General features: G+C 33.2%; 3 protein-coding genes across 3 annotated transcripts; all 3 read left to right on the forward strand.

Moving 5' to 3' along the window:
* Positions 1–1,000: 1,000 nt before the first annotated feature.
* LOC108979764 (uncharacterized protein At4g06744-like) lies at positions 1,001–2,689 on the forward strand. Its single transcript, XM_018950507.2, has one exon. The coding sequence runs from the start codon at positions 1,126–1,128 to the stop codon at positions 2,452–2,454; it is 1,329 nt and encodes a 442-aa protein (XP_018806052.1). The 5' UTR covers positions 1,001–1,125; the 3' UTR covers positions 2,455–2,689.
* Positions 2,690–10,527: 7,838 nt separating this feature from the next.
* Positions 10,528–14,666, forward strand: LOC108979763 (probable inactive receptor kinase At5g67200). Its single transcript, XM_018950506.2, has 2 exons — positions 10,528–12,280; positions 14,002–14,666. The coding sequence occupies exons 1-2, from the start codon at positions 10,837–10,839 to the stop codon at positions 14,589–14,591; spliced, it is 2,034 nt and encodes a 677-aa protein (XP_018806051.1). The 5' UTR covers positions 10,528–10,836; the 3' UTR covers positions 14,592–14,666.
* A 3,689-nt stretch (positions 14,667–18,355) lies between these two features.
* On the forward strand, positions 18,356–21,018 carry LOC108979769. Its single transcript, XM_018950516.2, has 2 exons — positions 18,356–18,710; positions 20,267–21,018. The coding sequence occupies exons 1-2, from the start codon at positions 18,543–18,545 to the stop codon at positions 20,633–20,635; spliced, it is 537 nt and encodes a 178-aa protein (XP_018806061.1). The 5' UTR covers positions 18,356–18,542; the 3' UTR covers positions 20,636–21,018.
* The last annotated feature ends 75 nt before the right edge of the window (positions 21,019–21,093 follow it).

The raw sequence follows: 21,093 nt of genomic DNA on the forward strand, positions 1-21,093 counted from the left end.
GAAAAGTTTTTAGTCATGAGAACATTTTAAAATAAAAAAATTGAAGTGGGTTGGCACGTTGGATTTTCTCTTAAATTATAAAATTATTTTTATTATAAAATAAATATAATTTATAATAAAAAATTATGTCGATGTAAAATTTATTATTATGAAAATCTCATTATTGTTATAACACTTCTATATTATCTTAAAGGAATAAGATAAACCTAGATGTATAAATTAGATAGGATTGTGTAATATTAATGTAATGTATAATAAATTTTGTAGGACTTTCTTACATGTCTGAGGCAACGTTTGTATTACAATATCATTTCATTTTATCTTAATATTTAAATACCACAAAATAAATATTTTTTTAATTTTTAACTTTTTTATCGAGTAATTATCTAATTATTACAACTTCCTCTAACTTACAAGCAAAACACTAAAAACAGTTTATTTTTTTCAAATTCTAAAATAAAAATAATATAAAAAACTATATTTTAATAATATTTTTAATTTTACAATAGTTTTAGATAACATTTCATCTCTCATTTTTTAAAACTTCATAAATTATCTTAACTCAAATAATTTTACTATTTTTACAAATTATTTTACTATTATTTACATCTCATCTCATCTCATCCACGTATGCCTAAGGTATAGTTTGGGTATTATTTTCGGAATACCTCACCACTATTAATTATTTTATTACTTTTTCTTTATTTTTTTACTACTTTTCACTATTTTTTTATTATTATTCATAAAATATCTAAAAATACTTTACTATCCAAACATAACCAAATTTATAAATTCTAAGTGTCTATCTTGCTCTCTCTTCATCCAGGCTTGCTACTTATTATTTTTACACACTATATGGTATACATTATTTTTATTTTTATTTATTTTTATAATTTTATTTTGTTTTATTCTTCTTAATTTAATTAATTCTTCTATTTATTATTTATACATTACATATTTATTAAGAGAAAAAAATTATCATGGATGTGTGGTCTGATGATTAAAAAAAATTTTGCCTTCTTATTACTCCTGTATACATCGAGCTTCTTTTGGTGTTTTTCCCAGTCCGCCGACTTTTGCTGTGAAGCCTTCCAAACAGAGATCAAATAGGTAAGCAATAAGAAGATGATCAGCAGCAAATCCATCATGGCTGCGGCACTTACTGCTCTCAGTTTCCTCCTTACCTCTCTGATTGTCAACACCGTGTTAGCAAGCAGCAGTGACAGAAAAACTACTCTAGAATACTTTCTCGGTGGCAGAGGAAGCAGAACTGGTGAGGGTAGAAGCAAAAGCAGAGGCTGCAACAACGAATTTCACAGTAATTCCATGAAATTCCGATGTCAGAAATCAACACCTTTACCTCAAGAAACTGCAACTTTGGTATTTGCAGACCAGAGGCTTAAGGTGGTCTACCCTGTCATCCAGAAATTCAAATCCATCGTTACCTCAGATCCTCTAGGCGTTACCAAATCCTGGGTAGGCTCAGATATATGCAGTTACAGAGGATTCTACTGTGACCATCCCCCAGACAACCAATCTGCAATAGCTCTCGCTTCCATAGACTTCAATGGCTTCCAAATTAGCGCTCCTACTCTCGACGGCTTTCTTGATCAGCTTCCTGATATTGCTCTCTTCCATGCGAATTCCAACAAGTTTTCCGGCACCATATCTCCCAATATCTCTAAACTCCCTTATCTCTACGAGTTTGACATAAGTAACAACCAATTCTCTGGTCCATTTCCCATGGCTGTTCTAGGCATGAACAACCTATCATTCTTGGATATTCGGTTCAATCGATTCTCTGGGTCAGTCCCACCTCAAATATTTACACAGAACCTCGACGTCCTCTTTATCAACAACAACAATTTCATGCAGATGCTTCCCGATAACCTAAGCATCTCTCATGTTCTGTATCTCACTCTAGCCAACAACAAGTTCACGGGTCCAATCCCAGGAGGCATTGCAAAATCTCTGTCATCTCTAACTGAGGTCCTGTTGTTAAACAACCAGTTGACAGGCTGTCTACCTTATGAACTAGGTTTTCTAAAGGAAGCCAGAGTGTTTGATGCAAGCGAGAATCATTTGACTGGTCCTTTACCATTCTCGTTGGGTTGTCTGAAGAAGGTGGAGCAGTTGAACTTTACCTGTAACCAGTTATACGGCATGGTGCCGGAGGTGGTCTGTAAGCTAGAGAATTTGATGAATTTGTCATTGTCCTACAATTATTTTACGAATATAGGGCCATATTGTTTGTTCTTGATTGAGAGAGGAGTGCTTGATGTTAGAAACAACTGCATTCCCGGTCTTCCATCTCAAAGATCAATAGCTGAATGCGTGGAGTTTCTCTCTTACCCGAGAACTTGTCCCTACATGTGGAGTTATATTTACATACCCTGTGTTCTTCACTTTGGCCCACCTGTAATTTCAGTTCCAGAAATGGCTCCTACACCCTGAAATGGAGCCCATTTCTGACCCTGTTTAGAGAAGGCTTCAGTTTTCAATTTTGTTTTTATTTTTTTGTCTTGTAAGATGGAGCTATCATTTGTGTGAATGATAAACCATCATTTACTTCTTTCAAGGTGTTGAAATTACTGAGAACGTGAATCACGGGCATGGTATCTGCCATTCTTACCTAATCACGTGAATCATTTGCTAGAAGATTTGCTCAGTTACATGATGAATGCTGGCATTGTCATTGCCTATATTCCAATCTTTTTAGTGTTAGAAGTCATCTGATTTGAAGTCATGTTGTAATAATAGAGTGCATCCCAATTAAACACCTGAGGAACATCAAAGGAGCTAGTGCTCATGGCCCAGTTGATAAGACAGAATCCTTTAATTTGCAATTTATAAAGTAACCCTTTTTACAAGTTCTCTGCACTCTTGAATTGACCCATCATAGCTATGATGAGAAAAGAGGATTGACATAATGAGAATCCACAACTTATGGCCGGGTAAAAGTTGTTTTGAAAAGAAGATGGTCCAGAAATTTGTACAGACAAGGGATGAGAATTGGCCATGGAGTGCCTTCCTTTTTGCTGCTCCATGTCTGAAAACCCTGCACACACTTTTTTGGAGGACATCCCAAAAAGTGATGATGGATCTGAAAGATCATTGCCAACCAACACAACGTAGTACTTGTCTCATCTCGTACATCATGCGGTCCAGCTTTAAATAGAGCCTATAAAAAAGATGAATCATAATTCAGTGGCAGCTTTCAATATAGCAGTACTCGGCAACAAGCTTCGTCACTTGCCACCATTCTTCGTTTTCTAACGTTTTTAAAGATAATGGAAAGCCGCCGATACCCGGTTTGCTTATTTTATAAACATTATGGGATTAGACTTTTTTGGGTAAGGATTATCTCGAACCTTGAAGTTGCTGACCACCTTAATGGCCTTCAATGGTCGCAACTAATTGGAAGTGGAATAGGTGATTGGATGGACTGTCTGACCAAAGTAGTTCGGATGTTTCAGAGCTACATTTAGGAGTTTACCTACAAATGATTGGTGTATTAAATTTGCGGAGCCAATACGAGTAATGCCCATAATTTATACCACTCAAGTTCTTGTTTTATTGGTCTTTCTTTTTTATGTTTTCCAACTCTATTTTATTTTGAATATATATTTTTTTAAATTTTTTTAAAAATCACGTGATATTATATTGTGATATCAGATCAAGAAGCAAAATAAGTTATATAAACTATGGGGCGTAGTGGCATTACTCTATTTGAAAATGAGTTTTTTATTTTTTAATGTTTCTAAGAAATGTTTGGAAAATTAGATGAGATGATAAATCTGTGAATAATCGTGAAATAGTTTGTGAGTAGTAGTTAAATGATTTGAGTTATGATATTTTTATTGGATTTTGAGAAAGAATAGAGAAAAAGTTTAATAAAAATATTATAAAGTTAAAATATTATTAGAATATTATTTTTTATTTGAGATTTGAAAAAGTTGGATTATTTTTTATATTTTGTTTGAAAGTTTAGGAGAATTGTAATGATTAGATAAAAAAAAGTTGAAGATTTAAAATTAAAAAATGTTTATGTTTAAGTGATATTTGGTAATAAGATGAGATGAGATGGGATGAAATATATTCCCGAACAAGCCCGAAGTGTAGAGGACACATCTTCCGTAATTCTGACATGATCTTAATTCCTTTGCATTTGATATGTTGGGAGCCTAATCAAGATTCAGTATTCTATGGCTATTGCAAGCTAAGAAATGATATCTACAGTCTTAAAATATACAAGTCTCGTATACTCCAATTGAAAAAAGTAGTTAAATATGAAATCTATATAAAAAAATTAATTTTTTAATGATAGATCCATCTTTTTTCAAATGGAGTGCGTGAGGCTTACATACTCTGCTCCGTTTGGATTGAGAAGTGATCTCAACTTATCTCATCTCATCATATCATTACAACTTTTCTAAATTTTCATACAAAAAATAATAAACAAACTTTTTCAAATCTCAAAATATATTTTATTCAACTTTTATTTTAATTCATCTCATCTTAACTTACTATCTAAATTATAAGATTATATCTAACATTAAGCCGTAAAGTCATAAGGTCCAAAAAGGAGTAGCATGTAAGGCTCATTACATTGGAATTTGGGGCCAATACGGATTAGCATGTAAGATTCAGCATTTAATTTATAGAAAGCTAGAAAGGTTGGAGGTTTGGGTGGAATCTGAAGGAAGTTGTTTCTTTGAAATAAAAGCCATTTTCAACATGTTTTATAGTTCATTCCATGATCTGATTTTGCTTACCGGATAATCATGGTTTGAGAAAACAGTAGGATTTAGTACTTGACTCAACCTGAACAGGATAGCCATTTTAGTGCATTATCCAATTTGGTCACAAAATCGAATAAATCGGCCGATTCATACCGATTTAACTGATTTAAATATGTGTTTCTTTTTTAGATTATTATTTACTATATTTGTTTGAAGAGAAATGAATACGTTTATAACCAACCTAAGAATAATTATTTTCTTCATAAACGAAATGTTTGAAGCCAAAAAGAATGACATTTTGAGGCTTGAGAAATTAATTGCATTCTTATTTTAATTCATATTTTATTTTTATTGAAACTGATTAATGAAATTAATTTAAATTCATTTATTCATGATCTTATTAAATGTCTGAACTGAATTTTATATGTATTAATACTTATTTATTAATTCTAAAATACCAAATTCAAACTTTTGTGAATCATACAATGCAATGACAAGGTCCTTAATTACTTGATTATGAAGCCTATTTCAGTTTTTTGGGCATTGTCATGTAGTAGTATCTAAATTCAATTGCCATCTAAATTCAATTCTCCATATTCTAGACCGAATGTGAAAAAATCGATCCCGATGCATAACCCTACTTGTATGGGTAGATTTTCACATTACCTAATTCTGTGTCTATACATATAAATATAAAATTTAGAGAGTAATGTGAGGTTTGGATAGTAAGATGAGGTGATATGATTTTAGATAAAAATTGAAAGTTAAATAAAATATTGTTAAAAAATTATTTTTTAATATTATTATTATTTTTAGATTTGAAAAAGTAGAATTGTTTATTATATTTTGTGTGAAAATTTTGGTAAGCTGTAATGGTAAAATATGATAAGATGAGTTGGAGTGATTCTTGAATCCAAACCGGGCAACTCATCATCAAATAGAAAACAGATTTTGAGGATTTAAAGGCAGATGGGTGTTTGATAATATCAGTTCATGGATCTTTCAAGTTCAGCTAAGAAATACATCTTAATTTTTTAATATGGTGGCAAACTGTAAAGTGTCAAAGAAAACAAAGGTCACATATCTCACCTTTATCCTGACTTGAGGCCTAAATTTCATCGACTAGATATTATCTATTGGACTCAGGTGAGGTTGGGCTTAGCCCAAATGTTCTCTTTTTTACATAGTTCTTTTATAATTTTTATACAACTTTTAAATAAAAATATTATCTATGTTTCATTAGGAATAGTTATTTGTGAGTTTACTTTTTATGAGATGTTTTTATAAATTAAACATGTATCTTATTATATGGCTGCATGGACATTCTCATTACGCTACAAAATCATCAAATTTCATCTTATTTAATCATTACAATTTTTTTAATTTTGTCAAAGGTCTGCAACCTGATTGGCATGATCCACAGCCTTTAAAATGGAGGTTTGGAGTTCAAAACCCCCCTCCCTCAACTCAAAAAAAAAAAAAAAAATTCCCTAAACTTTCATACAAAGTAAAATAAATAATTTAATTTTTTCAAATTTTAAAATAAAAATAATATTATAATAATATTTTATTCAACTTTCATCTAATTTCATCTTATCTCAAGTTTTCAAAAATCTGAGATTGAAGAAATAACTTGTGTATTTAGAATAAAATGGTTGAGGAGGAATATGTTTATTTTTTAGGGTAAGTTTGACAGCCCTTTGAATTTGCTACAGGGAGCGAGAGTGGAAGTAGAAAATTATCAACAAGCTCAACTGAGTACTAAAGATCAAATAGTAATGGCAAATTAGAGGAGCACTGGAGTTAGATGGAGCAAGTATGAAGTTAATTCGTATAAGGTGAATTAGGTTGTTACACTGGATGTGGATAAGTCTACTATGAAATGTGGTATAATGGTAAGGAATTAGGAAGGTGATGAGTTGGTGGCTTCTACAGGCATGCCAAGGAGATTCATATGTAGTCCATTACAGACTAAAGCTTTGGCACTAGAGAGAGCTATAGAATTTAGCATGGAGTTACGTCTTCAGCAGGTGATATTTGAAGGGGATGCCCTTGAAGTGGCTACTGATGTTAAGAGTAGTGAAGAGAATTGGTCTTGGTATGGACAGATTCAGTATGTTCCAAGAGATGGTAATCAAGCAGCACATCAACTAGCTAAGTCAACATTAGACTATGGTGAGGAATTAGTGTGGATAGAGAAGGTGTCGGGTGAGATCATGCAGTGTATCAATCGTAAAAAGCATTGTAATGATGTTTAGCACAATGAATAAGATTTATCTTTGTTTGATTAAAAGAAAAAAAAAAAAAAAGAGACCTTAGACCATTATTTGTTTTGTTCATTTTGATAAGTGATCATAAGGGTGAATGATATATGCGATTCCAAAAAATTCGTACTTTTTATAATATTTCAATAAAGTTTGAGTTGTATCATTTACCAGTCTTTTTTTAAAAATAATAGATACACTACTATTTCATAATTTTTATGAGTATCAGAAATTTACCTTAGTCCATTATTTGAATGAAAAAATCTACACAACCTCCCATCCTCTACACACCACACATTTAAAAAATTTTTTTTTTCTTTCATCAAATTTTTAATATATGAATAATAAATAGAAAAATAAAGATTAAAAAATATTTTAATATATAAAGATTTAAAAAAAAAGATTTAAAGAAAAATGGTGTATGAAGATTGAAAAAATTATGTAACATTGCTCTATTTGAAAAGAGGATCTCATCTTAGAAGTGGGAAAAGTCTCCTGTTTTATCAAGAGTTGGCATTTGCTCATTCTCTCGTATCTTAGGGAGTGAAGAAATTCAACAATCTAGATCAAATACTTACCACACTGCTGCAACAATTCTCGCTACAGAACATTCGTTTATTTTTAAAAAATATATCATTTTATTTTATTTAATCATTACAACTTTATCAACTTTTAATATAAAATAAAATAGACAATTTAGGATGCGTTTGGGTGTTGAAAAGTGTTGAGAAGTATTGAAAATATTTGTGAATAGTTATGAGTAGAGATTGGAGTGAGTTTGTGGGTCCCATTGAAAATATTTTGAGTTGTTTGGATGTGTGAAGTATGTTGAGTTGTTGACTTTTGAGTAGGTAGTTGAAAAATGTGTAGGTCCCATAAATATTATAGTGATTTGATTTTTAATAATAAATATTATAATGATTTTATTATAGTGATTTTTTAATAATAATAAATATTTTAGTGATTTTATTTTACTTTTATATATAATAATGATAAATATTATAATAATTTTATTTTTAATTTATATATAATAGTGATAAATATTATAATGATTTTATTTATATATATATAATAGTGATAAATATTATAGTAATGTTATTTTTTATTTATATTTAAAGTGATTTTATTTTTAATTTATATATAATAGTGATAAATATTATAGTATTTTATTTTTTATTTATATATAATAGTGATTTTATTTTTATTTATATATTTTAGTGATTTTATTTTTATTTATATATTATAATGATTTTATTTTTTTATTTATATTTAATAGTGATAAATATTATAGTAATTTTATTTTTTATTTATTATATATTATAGTGATTTTATTTTTTATTTATATATTATAGCGATTTTATTTTTTATTTATATATAATAGTGATAAATATTTTTTATTTATATATTATAGTGATTTTATTTTTTATTTATATCTTATAATGATTTTATTTTTTATTTATATTTAATAGTGATTCTATTTTTTATTTATATTTAATAGTGATAAATATTATAGTAATTTTATTTATTATTTATTATATATTATAATGATTTTATTTTTTATTTATATATTATAGTGATTTTATTTTTTATTTATATATTATAGCAATTTTATTTTTTATTTATATATAATAGTGATAAATATTTTTTATTTATATATTATAGTTATTTTATTTTTTATTTATATATTATAATGATTTTATTTTTTATTTATATATAATAGTGATAAATATTTTTTATTTATACATTATAGTGATTTTATTTTTTATTTATATATTATAGCGATTTTATTTTTTATTTATATATTATAGCGATTTTATTTTTTATTTATATATTATAGTGATTTTATTATAGTGATTTTATTTTTTATTTATATATTATAGTGATTTTATTTTTTATTTATATATAATAGTGATAAGTATTATAGAATGTTTGTGAATAGTTATGAGTAGAGATTGAAGTGGGTTTGTGGGTCCCATTGAGAGTATTTTAAGTTGTTTGACATGTGAAATATTTTCAAAAGTACGAGAATACTTGAAAAGTGTTGAGGAATGTTTGGTACCCAAATATAACCTTAATTTTTTTAAATTTTAAAATAAAAATAATATTAAAAAATATATTTTAACAATACTTTATTCAATTTTTTAACTTTAATTTCTGTTATTACCAATTTGCCACGCCTCCAAGCCGGACAACATTACACTAGTCGTTGTCACTCCTCTGTGTAAGTTTACAACTCAATTATTGACGTTAGCTATCTTGTTTTATAGATGAAATGAGATAAAATAAAATGAAATAAAAATGAAATAAAATATTATTAAAAAATATATATTTTAATATTATTTTTATTTTAAAATTTTAAAAAATTAAATTATTTATTTTATTTTATATAATAATTTAAAAAAATTATAATAACTAGATTAAATTAAGATAATTATACAAATAAACGAGGCCATAATACAATTGTAGTTAACTAGAATATATTTTAAATATAAAATTGTAGTTAAATAATCATTTTTAAATATGGTTAAATGAGATAAGCCTCGTAACAAAAAATCTACTCAACCTCTTACTATTCACACAACTTCCATACTCCACATTATTTTTAATTATTATTATTTTTTTCTTTTATTAAATATTTATTATATGAATAATGAATAAAAAATTTGATATAATTTAAAAAGAATAAACTCAAAAAAAAATTTTAAAAAAATATTAAAAATTTAAAAAATTTTAAAAAGTGTGGAGTGTGGAGTGTGGTGGAGGTTGTGTAGCAAAGCTCGCCTCGTAAATAGGGCTGTACACAAACCGGCCGGACCGACCGCCGCCGACTCAGACCGACCGCCGGATTTAGGAACCGGCCGAAACCGGCAAAGAACCGGTCGGCCGGCGGTAGGAAATTAAGGAAACCGACGTTGGCCGGTTCGGTCTGCGGTTCAATCCCGGTCTAAACCGACAAACCGGCCGACGTCTTATATATATTTTTTTACAACATATTTCTTATATAAAACGACGTCGTTTCACTTATTTAAGCCAAACGGCGTCGTTTCAAAATGGATTTAATTGCCCCTCGCTCCTCTTCTTCTTCTTCTCCGCGTCTTCTTCCGTTCGCTCTGTTTCACCTACAAGTTGCAACTCTCTTCTACTCTCTCATGGTAGACGGCGGCATATCCCTCCTCCGTGACAGAGACGCTGACGGCAGGTCGAGGAACCGAACCACACCGCGCCGAGACCGATAATATCGGTTTTCTCTCCCCTAGTCGATCGGTTTCGGCCGATTTTTTCATCTCATGGCAGACATCGGTTCGGCGTCGGTTTGGCACCGAAACCGCGCCGAACCCATCGGTTTTCAGCCCTACTCGTAAATGTGGGGAACGTGCACCATAATACAATTGTATTTTTATTTAAAATACTTTTTAAATGTTTGTAAATAATAAAAAATATATATAATTTTTTTTTAATTATTAAAAAAATTAAAAAAAGGAGAGTGCAATTTCCTTCTAAAAATTAATAATACTGGGGCAGTAGAACCGTCTTCCAAGTAACTTATCTGTTAACTCTTTCAGCTCCACGTGATTTCTGATCAATTTTGCAGTCCGACAGACAGCTCTTACATGGTTTTGTCACCTTCTGCAATTTCAAATTCCCATACTCTCTCTTCTACCTTGTGTGTAGAACCCTAATCCTCGCCTAATGGGGAATGCAGGCATGGCCAAATGACCATTGTCACCAACTCTGTCTTCCTTTTGAAGAGACAGACAGAAACAAACTCAAAGGGTTAATAGCTTCTGCTTTAGTCTTTACATATGCATTACCTTGTTTGATCTCCAATAATGCTGAGGAGAAGCCATCCCCATCGACTCTTCTTCTTCTTCTTCTTTGTATCAAATGCCGCTCTTTTGCTGTCATTTTGCAGCTTAGTTGCTTCTACCAGGTCTTTTCTCACCCCTCCTCCTCCTCCTCTCCACTTCGCACGACCCCAAGATGCACTCGCTCTTCTGGCATTCAAATCCAAAGCCGATCAGAATGGTAATCTTTTCTTCTCCCCAAATACGAGCTTCCATTTCTGTCAATGGCGAGGAGTCGAATGCGTGAAACAGAAAGTTGTTCGCCTTGTCCTCGAAGGTCTAGATCTAGGTGGAGTTTTCGCTGCCGACACATTGTCTCGTCTTGACCAGCTCCGAGTCCTGAGTTTGCAGAAAAACTCGCTCACCGGACTCATTCCCGACCTCTCAGGTCTCGTTAACCTCAAAGCCCTCTTTCTCGACCATAACTCTTTCACGGGCTCTTTCCCACCTTCGATCCTATTCCTACATAGACTACGAACAATAGATATTTCCTACAATAACCTCACCGGACCGTTACCGGCCTCCCTGGCCATAATAGACCGGCTTTCCTACCTACGTCTCGAGTGGAATCGGTTCAACGGAACGGTTCCTCCGCTCAACCAGCCCTCCCTCCAAAGCTTCAACGTCTCAGGAAACAACCTTTCCGGTCCTATCCCAGTTACAGCTACTCTGGTACGCTTCGGTCCATCCTCGTTCTCATGGAATCCCAATCTCTGCGGCGAGATCATAAACAAGGAGTGCCATCCCGGCTCGCCCTTTTTCGGACAATCGACGCCGTTGGCTTCTCCTCCGCCATCGTCGTCGCTCGGTGAAAGCGCACAAGTACACGGCGTCGAGTTGAGCCACGAAGCGTTTCGCAAGAAGCACAAGATCAGGACCGCCGTGATTGTGGGGTTCTCAGCCGGTGTTGTGGTCTTGATCTGTTCCCTTGTCTGCTTCGTGATGGCCTTGAAGAAGAGAAACAAGACAGAGTCGTCGACGCCTGCAACGGCTTCGGAGGACGAGGCGGCGACGGCTCAAGCCGCGGCGGTAATGCAGATAGAGCAAGAGAAGGAGCTGGAGGAGAAGGTGAAGAGAGTGCAAGGAATGCAAGTGGCAAAGAGTGGGAGCTTGGTTTTCTGCGCAGGTGAAGCGCAGCTGTATACGCTGGACCAGCTGATGAAAGCTTCCGCAGAGTTGCTGGGAAGAGGCACCATTGGCAGCACCTACAAGGCAGTGCTGGACAACCGGCTGATTGTCAGCGTGAAGAGGCTCGACGCCGGAAAATTATCCGGCACAAGCAAGGAAGTTTTCAATCAGCACATGGAATCGGTGGGAGGACTTCGGCATCCAAATCTGGTTCCGCTTAGAGCTTATTTTCATGCAAAGGAAGAAAGGCTTCTGGTTTATGATTACCAACCCAATGGCAGTCTCTTCTCCCTCATTCACGGTAAACTTCTCTTTCTAGCTCTCTGCTTCATTTTTATGGGTTACTAGCAGAACGAGTCCATGCCGGGTGGACTCGGGGTTTAGGATCCATAACTGATCAGAACTCTCATAGAAACACGTACGAGAATCTTGAACATGAATTATTTTTCTTACACGGCATGATTTGTTTGGGGTTCGATGCTGCTACTGGATTTGCGGCAGCATGTTTAAATTTTCAATTAGCAGCGAGAATCATGGTGCTGACTACGTTGGGACTTTGATTTGACGATTAAATAATAATTGATTTGTAAAGCTCCTTTTTCGTAGTTGACATGTCGGAATCCCGGCCTGTAGTACATTTATCTCCTTGACTAGAAAAGCACGTGAACACATCTGAACCTAGTGTAGTCGACTGTCTACGTATTTAAATAATAAAACTTAATTTATATAATTTAATTTTTTAAAATTATTAAAAAATATAATTTTCCATTTTGAAATCCCATCTTTGCTTGGAAAAGTATTTTGAATGAGAATAGGGAGATATATCATCTTTTTATCTCATAATTCTAATTTTTTTAAATTTCTATACAAAATATAATAAACAATTCAATTTTTTCAAATATCAATTCAACTTAATTTCAAAATAATGATAATATTAAAAAATAATATTATAACAATATTTTTTTTAACTTTCATCTTTTATCTAAAACCATCTCATTTCATCTTTAAATTCAAACCAACCTAGTTTGATTTCTTAATTTGATTAATAAGTACTTAGTTATGTATGTGTATATGTATATCTAAGTTTTACTTGAGTTTATCTTAGTTGACAGCTTGACACTAATATATAGTGAAATTAAGCAATTAGTAATTTAGTAGAATAGTCTTTACGCTTCTAAAAAACAATTTAAAAAAACAAGTATGAATTTTATTATGTTTGATATGGATAGCATAACATGGCAACAAAACTTTCATTTTTGACATGTATTTTCAATGATAATTCAACTTTCCATAAAAATAACTTGATAAGAATAGTGAAGGCAAGTAGATTATTGTTATTTTTAACTTAAAAATATATACAATAGAGAACATAATAGATATACCCTCAAGAGCTTGATGATCTAATGACATATAGCCCATTTCTCTAAATGAAAAATCTGGATTCGAACCCCCCGCCTCCTTATTAAAAAAAAAAAAAAAAAAAAAGATATACGAGAAGTGTTGGGTTTACACCCGAATCTTATAGAAGAAAGTTTTACACATTGATATGACTTAATATAATACGATAGATCTACTTTATAATAAAAAAATTTTACAATCTGATGGATTATATTAAACCACGTCAATATGTAAGCCTCCTTATGTAAGACGTGTGTAGATAAAAAATTTCTATAGATGTGCATTTAAGCTAGGAACCTCAAGCTACTATACTAAACTATCAAAGTAAACACTTTACTCCTAAATTATCATCTCCCTTACAATCTTTTTCTTTCTTTTAAATCTAACCTTCAATATCATGTCAGGATGCATATATTCTTCCTCCATAACATTTTAATCTTAATGAGATAAATTATAATTCGTGTCTTAAATTTGTTTCGATCAATAACTTTGATAATTTGGAGGCGATATGATTTTAAATTCTTAAAGCACAATTTTAGAATTATAATTAGTTGAACTTTTCCTCAATATTCTCTTTCGCTAATGAAACTCACCATCTATCTTCTACAAAAACTGCCCATGCAGGCTCAAAATCCACAAGGGCAAAGCCACTGCATTGGACATCATGCTTAAAAATAGCAGAGGACGTAGCCAAAGGCCTCTCTTACATCCACCAAGCATGGAGGCTCGTCCATGGCAATCTCAAGTCCTCCAACGTCCTCCTCGGCCCCGACTTCGAGGCCTGCATCTCCGACTACTGTCTCTCTGTCCTCGCCAACCCGACCTCCAACGACGACAATGACTCCACTGCCGCCGCTGCCGCATGCAAAGCCCCAGAAACTCGCAACCCTGGTCAGCAAGCAACCTCGAAATCCGACGTATACTCGTATGGGATTCTGTTGCTGGAGCTTCTCACCGGGAAGACACCAACACAGCTGCCACATTTGATGCCAGAAGAGATGGTGAATTGGGTTAGATCGAGGAGGGAAGAAGATGGTTTTGGTGGGGTAGATAATAGAATGGAAATGCTTATGGAGGTGGCCATAACTTGTAGCGTGATCTCGGCTGAGCAGAGGCCCACTATGTGGGAGGTATTGAAAATGTTACAGGAGATTAAAGAGAGTGTATTAATGGAGGACGGTGAATTGGACCCCCATACACAGGTCGTGTCCTAGTAATTATATTATTTGTACTACTTTGCACTAGTGATTCATAGAAAATATACAGATGTCAAGCAAATGCAATGTTTCCTTTCCTTGTTATATATCCCTCCATTGCTGACTTTTATTTTTTGAGCAAATTCATATCTTTATTGAGAGAAGAATATTGCAAAAGCCATGTACTCTTGGATAAAAGGAAAAAACAATTAGTCTCCCACAAAGGTGTCTAACTCCAGACCAATTAGTCTTTGTAATGTTCTTTACATATTTATTTCAAAAACTCTAGCCAATAGACTAAAAAAGATCTTACCAAATATTATGTCACATACTCAATCTGCTTTTGTTCTTGGGAGACTGATCTTGAATAATATCATTGTAGCTTATGAAGCTATACACACTATGACTAGCGGATTATCAGGAACATTTGGATATATGACCTTAAAACTCGATATGAGTAAAGTATATGATTGAATTGAATGAGAATTTTTAAGAGCTTTCATGAGCAAGATGGGTTTTGCACAAAGATAGATTGAATTATTGATGAAGTGTGTTGATTCAGGATCATACTCAATCCTAATTAATGGACTTTTTCAATCTACTTTCAAGCCTACAAGAGGGATTAGGCAAGGTGATCCTTTATCACCTTACCTATTCATCTTATGTGCTAAAACTTTGAACTCTCTACTGAATAATGCAGAGAAGACATGTTCTATCACAAGTGTCCTACTTGTTAGAGACAAGATTCATATTAATCACCTCTTTTTTGCGAATGATAGCTTATTTTTTTGCAGAGTTAATTCTCTCGAATGGAGCAAATTGATTTTTATCTTAAACATTTATGAAAAGGCCTTTGGTCAAAGACTTAATAAGGAGAAGACATCTATCCAATTCAGTAGGAATACCTCGAGAGAAACACAAGCTAATCATCTTGAGCATACCTCGAGAGAAACACAAGCTAATCATCTTGGGCATTGTAGGAGTTAGATCAAGCATGTCTTATGAGAAATACCTTGGCTTGCCAGCCTTGGTTGGAAGAGCTCGATCAAAGTCCTTTAGAAGCATATTGGATAAAGTCAGACATATAATTAACAATTTTAAAGCCAAGACCCTCTCTCAGGCATGTAAAGAAATTCTCCTTAAATCAGTTGTGCAAGCATTACCTAAATATAGTATGAGAGTTTTTAAACTCCCTTACAACCTCCTTAGAGAGATTAATAAGGTAATGCAGAATCTTTTGTGGGGACAACAAGAAAAGGAGAGGAGAATGCACTAGATCTCATGGAATACAGTGTTAAAGTCTAAGGCAGTGGGTGGTTTGGGGTTCAGAGAGTTAGAAAGTCATTAGCTTCTCAAGTTCTAAAATTAAAATACTTCCCAAATGTTCATTTCTTTCAAATTAAACTTGGTAATAAACCTTCCTATATTTGGAGAAGTATCCTTGCAACACGATCTTTATTAGAGAAGGGCACAATATGGAGAATAGGAAATAGAAGAGAAGTTCACATTTAGAAAGCAAGTGGATTCCAAAACCCACTACTTTCAAAATTCAAAGTACAGTAAAGGGCTTAGATGAAAATGCTAAAGTACATGAGCTAATTGATCCTGATACTAATCAATGGAGAACTTCACTGAATGCAAGTAGTTTCTCAAGGAAGGAAGCTGGGATTATTATGAAGATAAAATTGTTCCAATAGACTAGATATATTAATTTAGAATAGTTCTAATGGTCAATTCACAGTGAGAAGTACCTACCACTTCCATAAAGAACTGCAAGAACAATCAAAGGGCCAACCTTCATGCTTTAGGAATCGAAGTATAGTGTGGTTAGTTATATGGAAGCTGAATATATTCCAGTTGATAGTCTTCTTGTGGAGAGCTTGTTAGGATGGCCTGCCCACTAATCAGAACTTTTTTTAAAAGAAGGTAGTGGATAGTCCAAATTATCCTATTTGCTTTGAAATGTAGGAATCAGTGGTTCATATCCTGCATCACAAGATATTTTAGGATAATGTTCCAAAAACATAAATAAGAGTACCTGCTGAAAGAAGACATTTCTAGAACTCTTTGAAGACATATATTCTGGATTTGAGACAACAGTTGTGGAGAAGATTGCAGTGGTAGTAAGAAGAGTATGTCAGAGAAGGAATAAATTTGTTTTTCAAAGAGAATTAAAACACCCAAATGTAGTAGTTCAACAATCTCGGGAGATTCTTAAGGAGCTGAAGGAAGTTCATACAAAAAGGACCAGCACTCCAACATCTTCTAGCAACATGGATCAAAAGTGGGAGCCTCCTCCCTTGCACTCTTTCAAAATTAATTGGGATATTGTGATTGACAGGAACCAATGCGTTTGTGGAATTGGAATTATAGTCAGAAACTGGGAAGATAATGTCTTAGCAACTATGAGAATGAAAATATCTAAGGAGGAGGAGAATCTATCTAGCACTGGGATGGTCATCAGTGATATCAAGGCTAAGTTGCTGAGTTTTTCAAGATGGTCTACTCATGATGTGAGAAGAGAGACTAATATTATAGCTCATACTTTAGTTAAATCTGCTTTACATGTGTCAAATGTAATAGTAGATATGGATGGATTGGCTTCCATGTAATCTTTCCTTACTCTAAAGGGATTTGATAAATAAAAAAGTCTTCTTTTCATAAAAGAAAAAATAAAAAATAAAAAGGAAAAGGATAAAGCAATAGATTTCATTTGGTGGTACCCGTGGTGTGAACAACATGATATTGGAATAGTACCAGTTGTTTGTTTTCAAGTCAAGCTTAGTATCTATATATCTAATAATATCACGATGTTAGAGTAGAGATCTCGAGTTTTGAAATCTAACTCCATATTTTATTTCATTTAATTTTCTCTTCAGCTTAACTAACTCCTAATGTTGATTTTTTTTCCCCATTTATTGCCTTTTGCAAGTTTTTATTTTGGCTAGGGTTGTTCAAATAATTGCTATACCGGACTAAACCGACTGATTTCAATTGGGTTTTTTACTTATCTGTTTTGGTTTTTGGTTCGCTTTTTCGAAAATTGACCTAATCAATCGTTGTAACATATCTAATATGAGAATACTCTAACTATAAAAAAATTACACAAACTAATATGTTTTGATATAAATAATCTAAATGATTTAAATCAATCGTTTTAAATCATTTAACACAATTTATATTCTTTGAAAAGGTCAGTAGTACCCAATTTAATTACAATCAATCAATTTATGCTAAATCTGTCAAAATGGGTTGGAACAAGCTATATTTAAGTCACAACATGGTCGATTTATTAAATGAATAACCCAAACAACACATTCAACATGTTATGGCAAGATTAAGAATTTATTCTGTTTAAACTGTACAATCACAGATTCACAATGATATATGAGCGGTGTTATGGACACGGAATCCGTATCCACGAACCCTTTACGTAAACTGTATAAAATCAGTAAAAGATCATGAAATTTAAAACATAATTATATAAAATGTTGTAAAAAAGATTGTAACTGACCGTTACTTTTTTTTAAGAAAAATGTTTAATTGTATTTAAGAAAAATTTATTTTTTACGTGTAAGATATTAATATGTTAAAAATTATAATATTTAAATTTAAAAAAAAATTGAAAAAATCAGTCTTTATAAGTTTTTTATAAATAAAATTATAATAACATATATCAACTCTTTTTTTTTAAATATAATACAAATCCGAACCGTATTAAGGAATTGTCGCAACCCAACATGGGCTGAAACAAAAAGGCCTAAAAGTAATAAACCGAGCCCAAATGAAAATCCAATTCCGTCACCGAGAAATGCCAGAAACAGAGAAAAAGGAGAAAGAGGAAGATTGCACTGCAGAAATTGCTAGAATCATCTAGCAGCCTGAGAAGCCCTAATCTTCTTGGATAAACAAAGAAAACCCAACTCTCTTTCCGGCACTCTGTTTTAATCCAGTTCAAAAGTTTTTGAAATGCCGAATGCCATGGACCGTGCGGACACGGAAATGATGGAGACCGAGACTGGCGCCGCACAACCGGAGGTGGCATCCAACACCGGCCAAAATGACGTCGTCAGAGGGTTACTCACATTGGCTCGCCAACTCATCGATCAAGGAAAACCTTCCCAGGCCCTCCAAGCGGTAATCCATATTCAATCATTTTCTTTCCCTTTCTGTTTATCTTATGTTGTGTTTAAATTCTTGTCTTTTTTTTTTTTTTTTCTCTCCGAAGTCTGGTAAATATGCTGAAAGCTTATTGATGTTTCATAGGAAGCTTCCAAGCAAAAATTTGCTAATAATTTTGTCTTCAGGTTATTTTCTGCTAATTTTCTTCTTCTCAGGGCGGTAGAGCGAAATTTGTTAAGAATTAGTGATGTTGATCTTGTTTTGGGTCCAATCAGTTGTGGCTGAATCCGCTGAACCTTGTTTTTTATTTATTTATTTCCCTTTTCCTTGGGGATTGTACAGTTAGTCTAATAGTTTTTTTTTTTTTTTTGATAAGTACAGTTAGTCTAATAGTTATCTTGGATAGTATCTTTCAACTTCCAACAGATCCCAATTTGCATTTACCTTAGGTTTTGCTAGGACATAACTTTCGTGTGTTTGTGATTGCAGTTGGCAGTGTCAATTAGGAGAGGTCACACGAAGTTTAATTTTGAAATCTGTCTAACTTTAGAGTCCCATAAAAAGTGTGAATCTTTAAAATAAGAGTAGATGCATCTAGAATAAGCAAGGGCCGTCAAGGAAGCTTTATCTCATGCTTCTATATTAGCAGAAGTCAGTTCGATGGATGTTGGAGGTAATATCGTTCTAAGATAAATTTGCTTGCAATTTGGGAGAAGCTCATTTTTCCATGTGGTTTGATATATTATTAAATATTGCTGTCAATGGTAGATTACTCAGTTGTGGATTTACAGTCTCAGTAATTGGGCCACCTACCATATTCATTGACAATGACCATGTGTCAAGGACTATTTGATTGGAATCCCAATTGGACCCGAAGATAAAAATATTGCAGGATGCTTTTGTTCATGACTAGCTCAGATGCTGAATTAGTTCAACACTATCTGTTATCTAGGTTATATGATTTTACAGCAATCTTGGACAGTTTCCAAGGTAAAGATTTCATTGCCAACACTTGTGTCCATTCATTCAGATCTAAAGCTGCCTAGTTCATTTCAGCATCAAAGGGCCTTAGAATTTAAAGATTTCCTATGCTAACATGGTTTTCCAATTCTTTATTCTTTATTTTTTCATTAACTTGTGGTTCAATTAAGTTTGGCCTAATCGTTTTACCTATATAAAAAAAATTTAAGTTTGTCCTAAGGGCTGAGAAAGATATATTGAAGGACTTTTTTTTTTTCCCCACTGTATAAATCTATAAACTATTACTTCCAGATGATGACTGTGTCTTGAAAGACAGCAAATATATGATTCAAATGTATCTTGATTTCATTTTGATCGGTCATTTATCCTTAGAAAGTTATGTCAAGATCTTTCATGCACTTTTTTATGCGTCACTCATCTCTGGCCTTGACCACTTACTGGCCAGTGGCCAGAAGGGTCTGAATTACAATGTATGTGTACCAGGTGGCACATTATTCGTTCCACCTTTGTTAATGGTAAATTAATGGAGAAACTGAGCCCCAGTAAATTAATTTGCCTTGAAGAGAGTACTGATCTAGATTTTGAAACAGGTTGTAATGGCAATGAGAGCTGAAGGTGGGGATGAAGCTGTATTTCAGTCTCTGAATCGTGCTCGTGAACTTTACAGAAGTAGACTGCAAGAAAATGCTGCTGCTGATCAGCTGGCTTCTTTGTTTGCCGAGTGTGCAATTGTTGAAGCCCAGCCTTTAAAAACTGGATCATCGTTGAATAACGTGGTTGTCCCATCAGTTTTACCAGAGGATGCCCATGTTGCTTCTATACTGGCAGAAACTGGGAGGATGCAAGTAGTGCTGGATGCATTCTCAGATGGGAGCAGCTTCATTTGCTTGCAGTGTGGGGGTCTTGTTAGTAACCATCGGAAAGAGGAGCACTATGCCTACTGGTGTTGCCAAATCTGATGCCCAGAGATATGGGATGGGTAATTTTCTCTTGCTCAAAATGCGACGCTTCTCTAAATGTGTGGTTACAGCATGATTACAATACCAAATTTCCCCTCTTGTACTTACAGTGCAGTTTCCTTGATTTCTGATACTCTAATGGCCGCATATGCTAGGCGTGGTCATTTGCAGGCAAAACATACAATGAATGCTCTAGGATTTACAGGTCATATATCTGCTGGGGTGAATGCTAAAAATCTGTTGTCTTGTACGAGTACTGTAGAATCTTGTAATTTTATAGTCATTTCAAAATGTCAAATGTGATATTTTGAGCTATTGTGTTTATATGTAATTTAACATTTAAGGTTTTGGGCAATAATTACGGTGCTGGCAGATTTCTACCATCTCCTCTTTCGTCCCAGTGATGTTAATTATCAACTACACATGATGGTTGAAGCTAAATGGTGTAAAATAATCAA

The sequence above is a fragment of the Juglans regia genome, chromosome 6 (assembly GCF_001411555.2).
Source record: "Juglans regia cultivar Chandler chromosome 6, Walnut 2.0, whole genome shotgun sequence".
Lineage (NCBI taxonomy): Eukaryota > Viridiplantae > Streptophyta > Magnoliopsida > Fagales > Juglandaceae > Juglans > Juglans regia.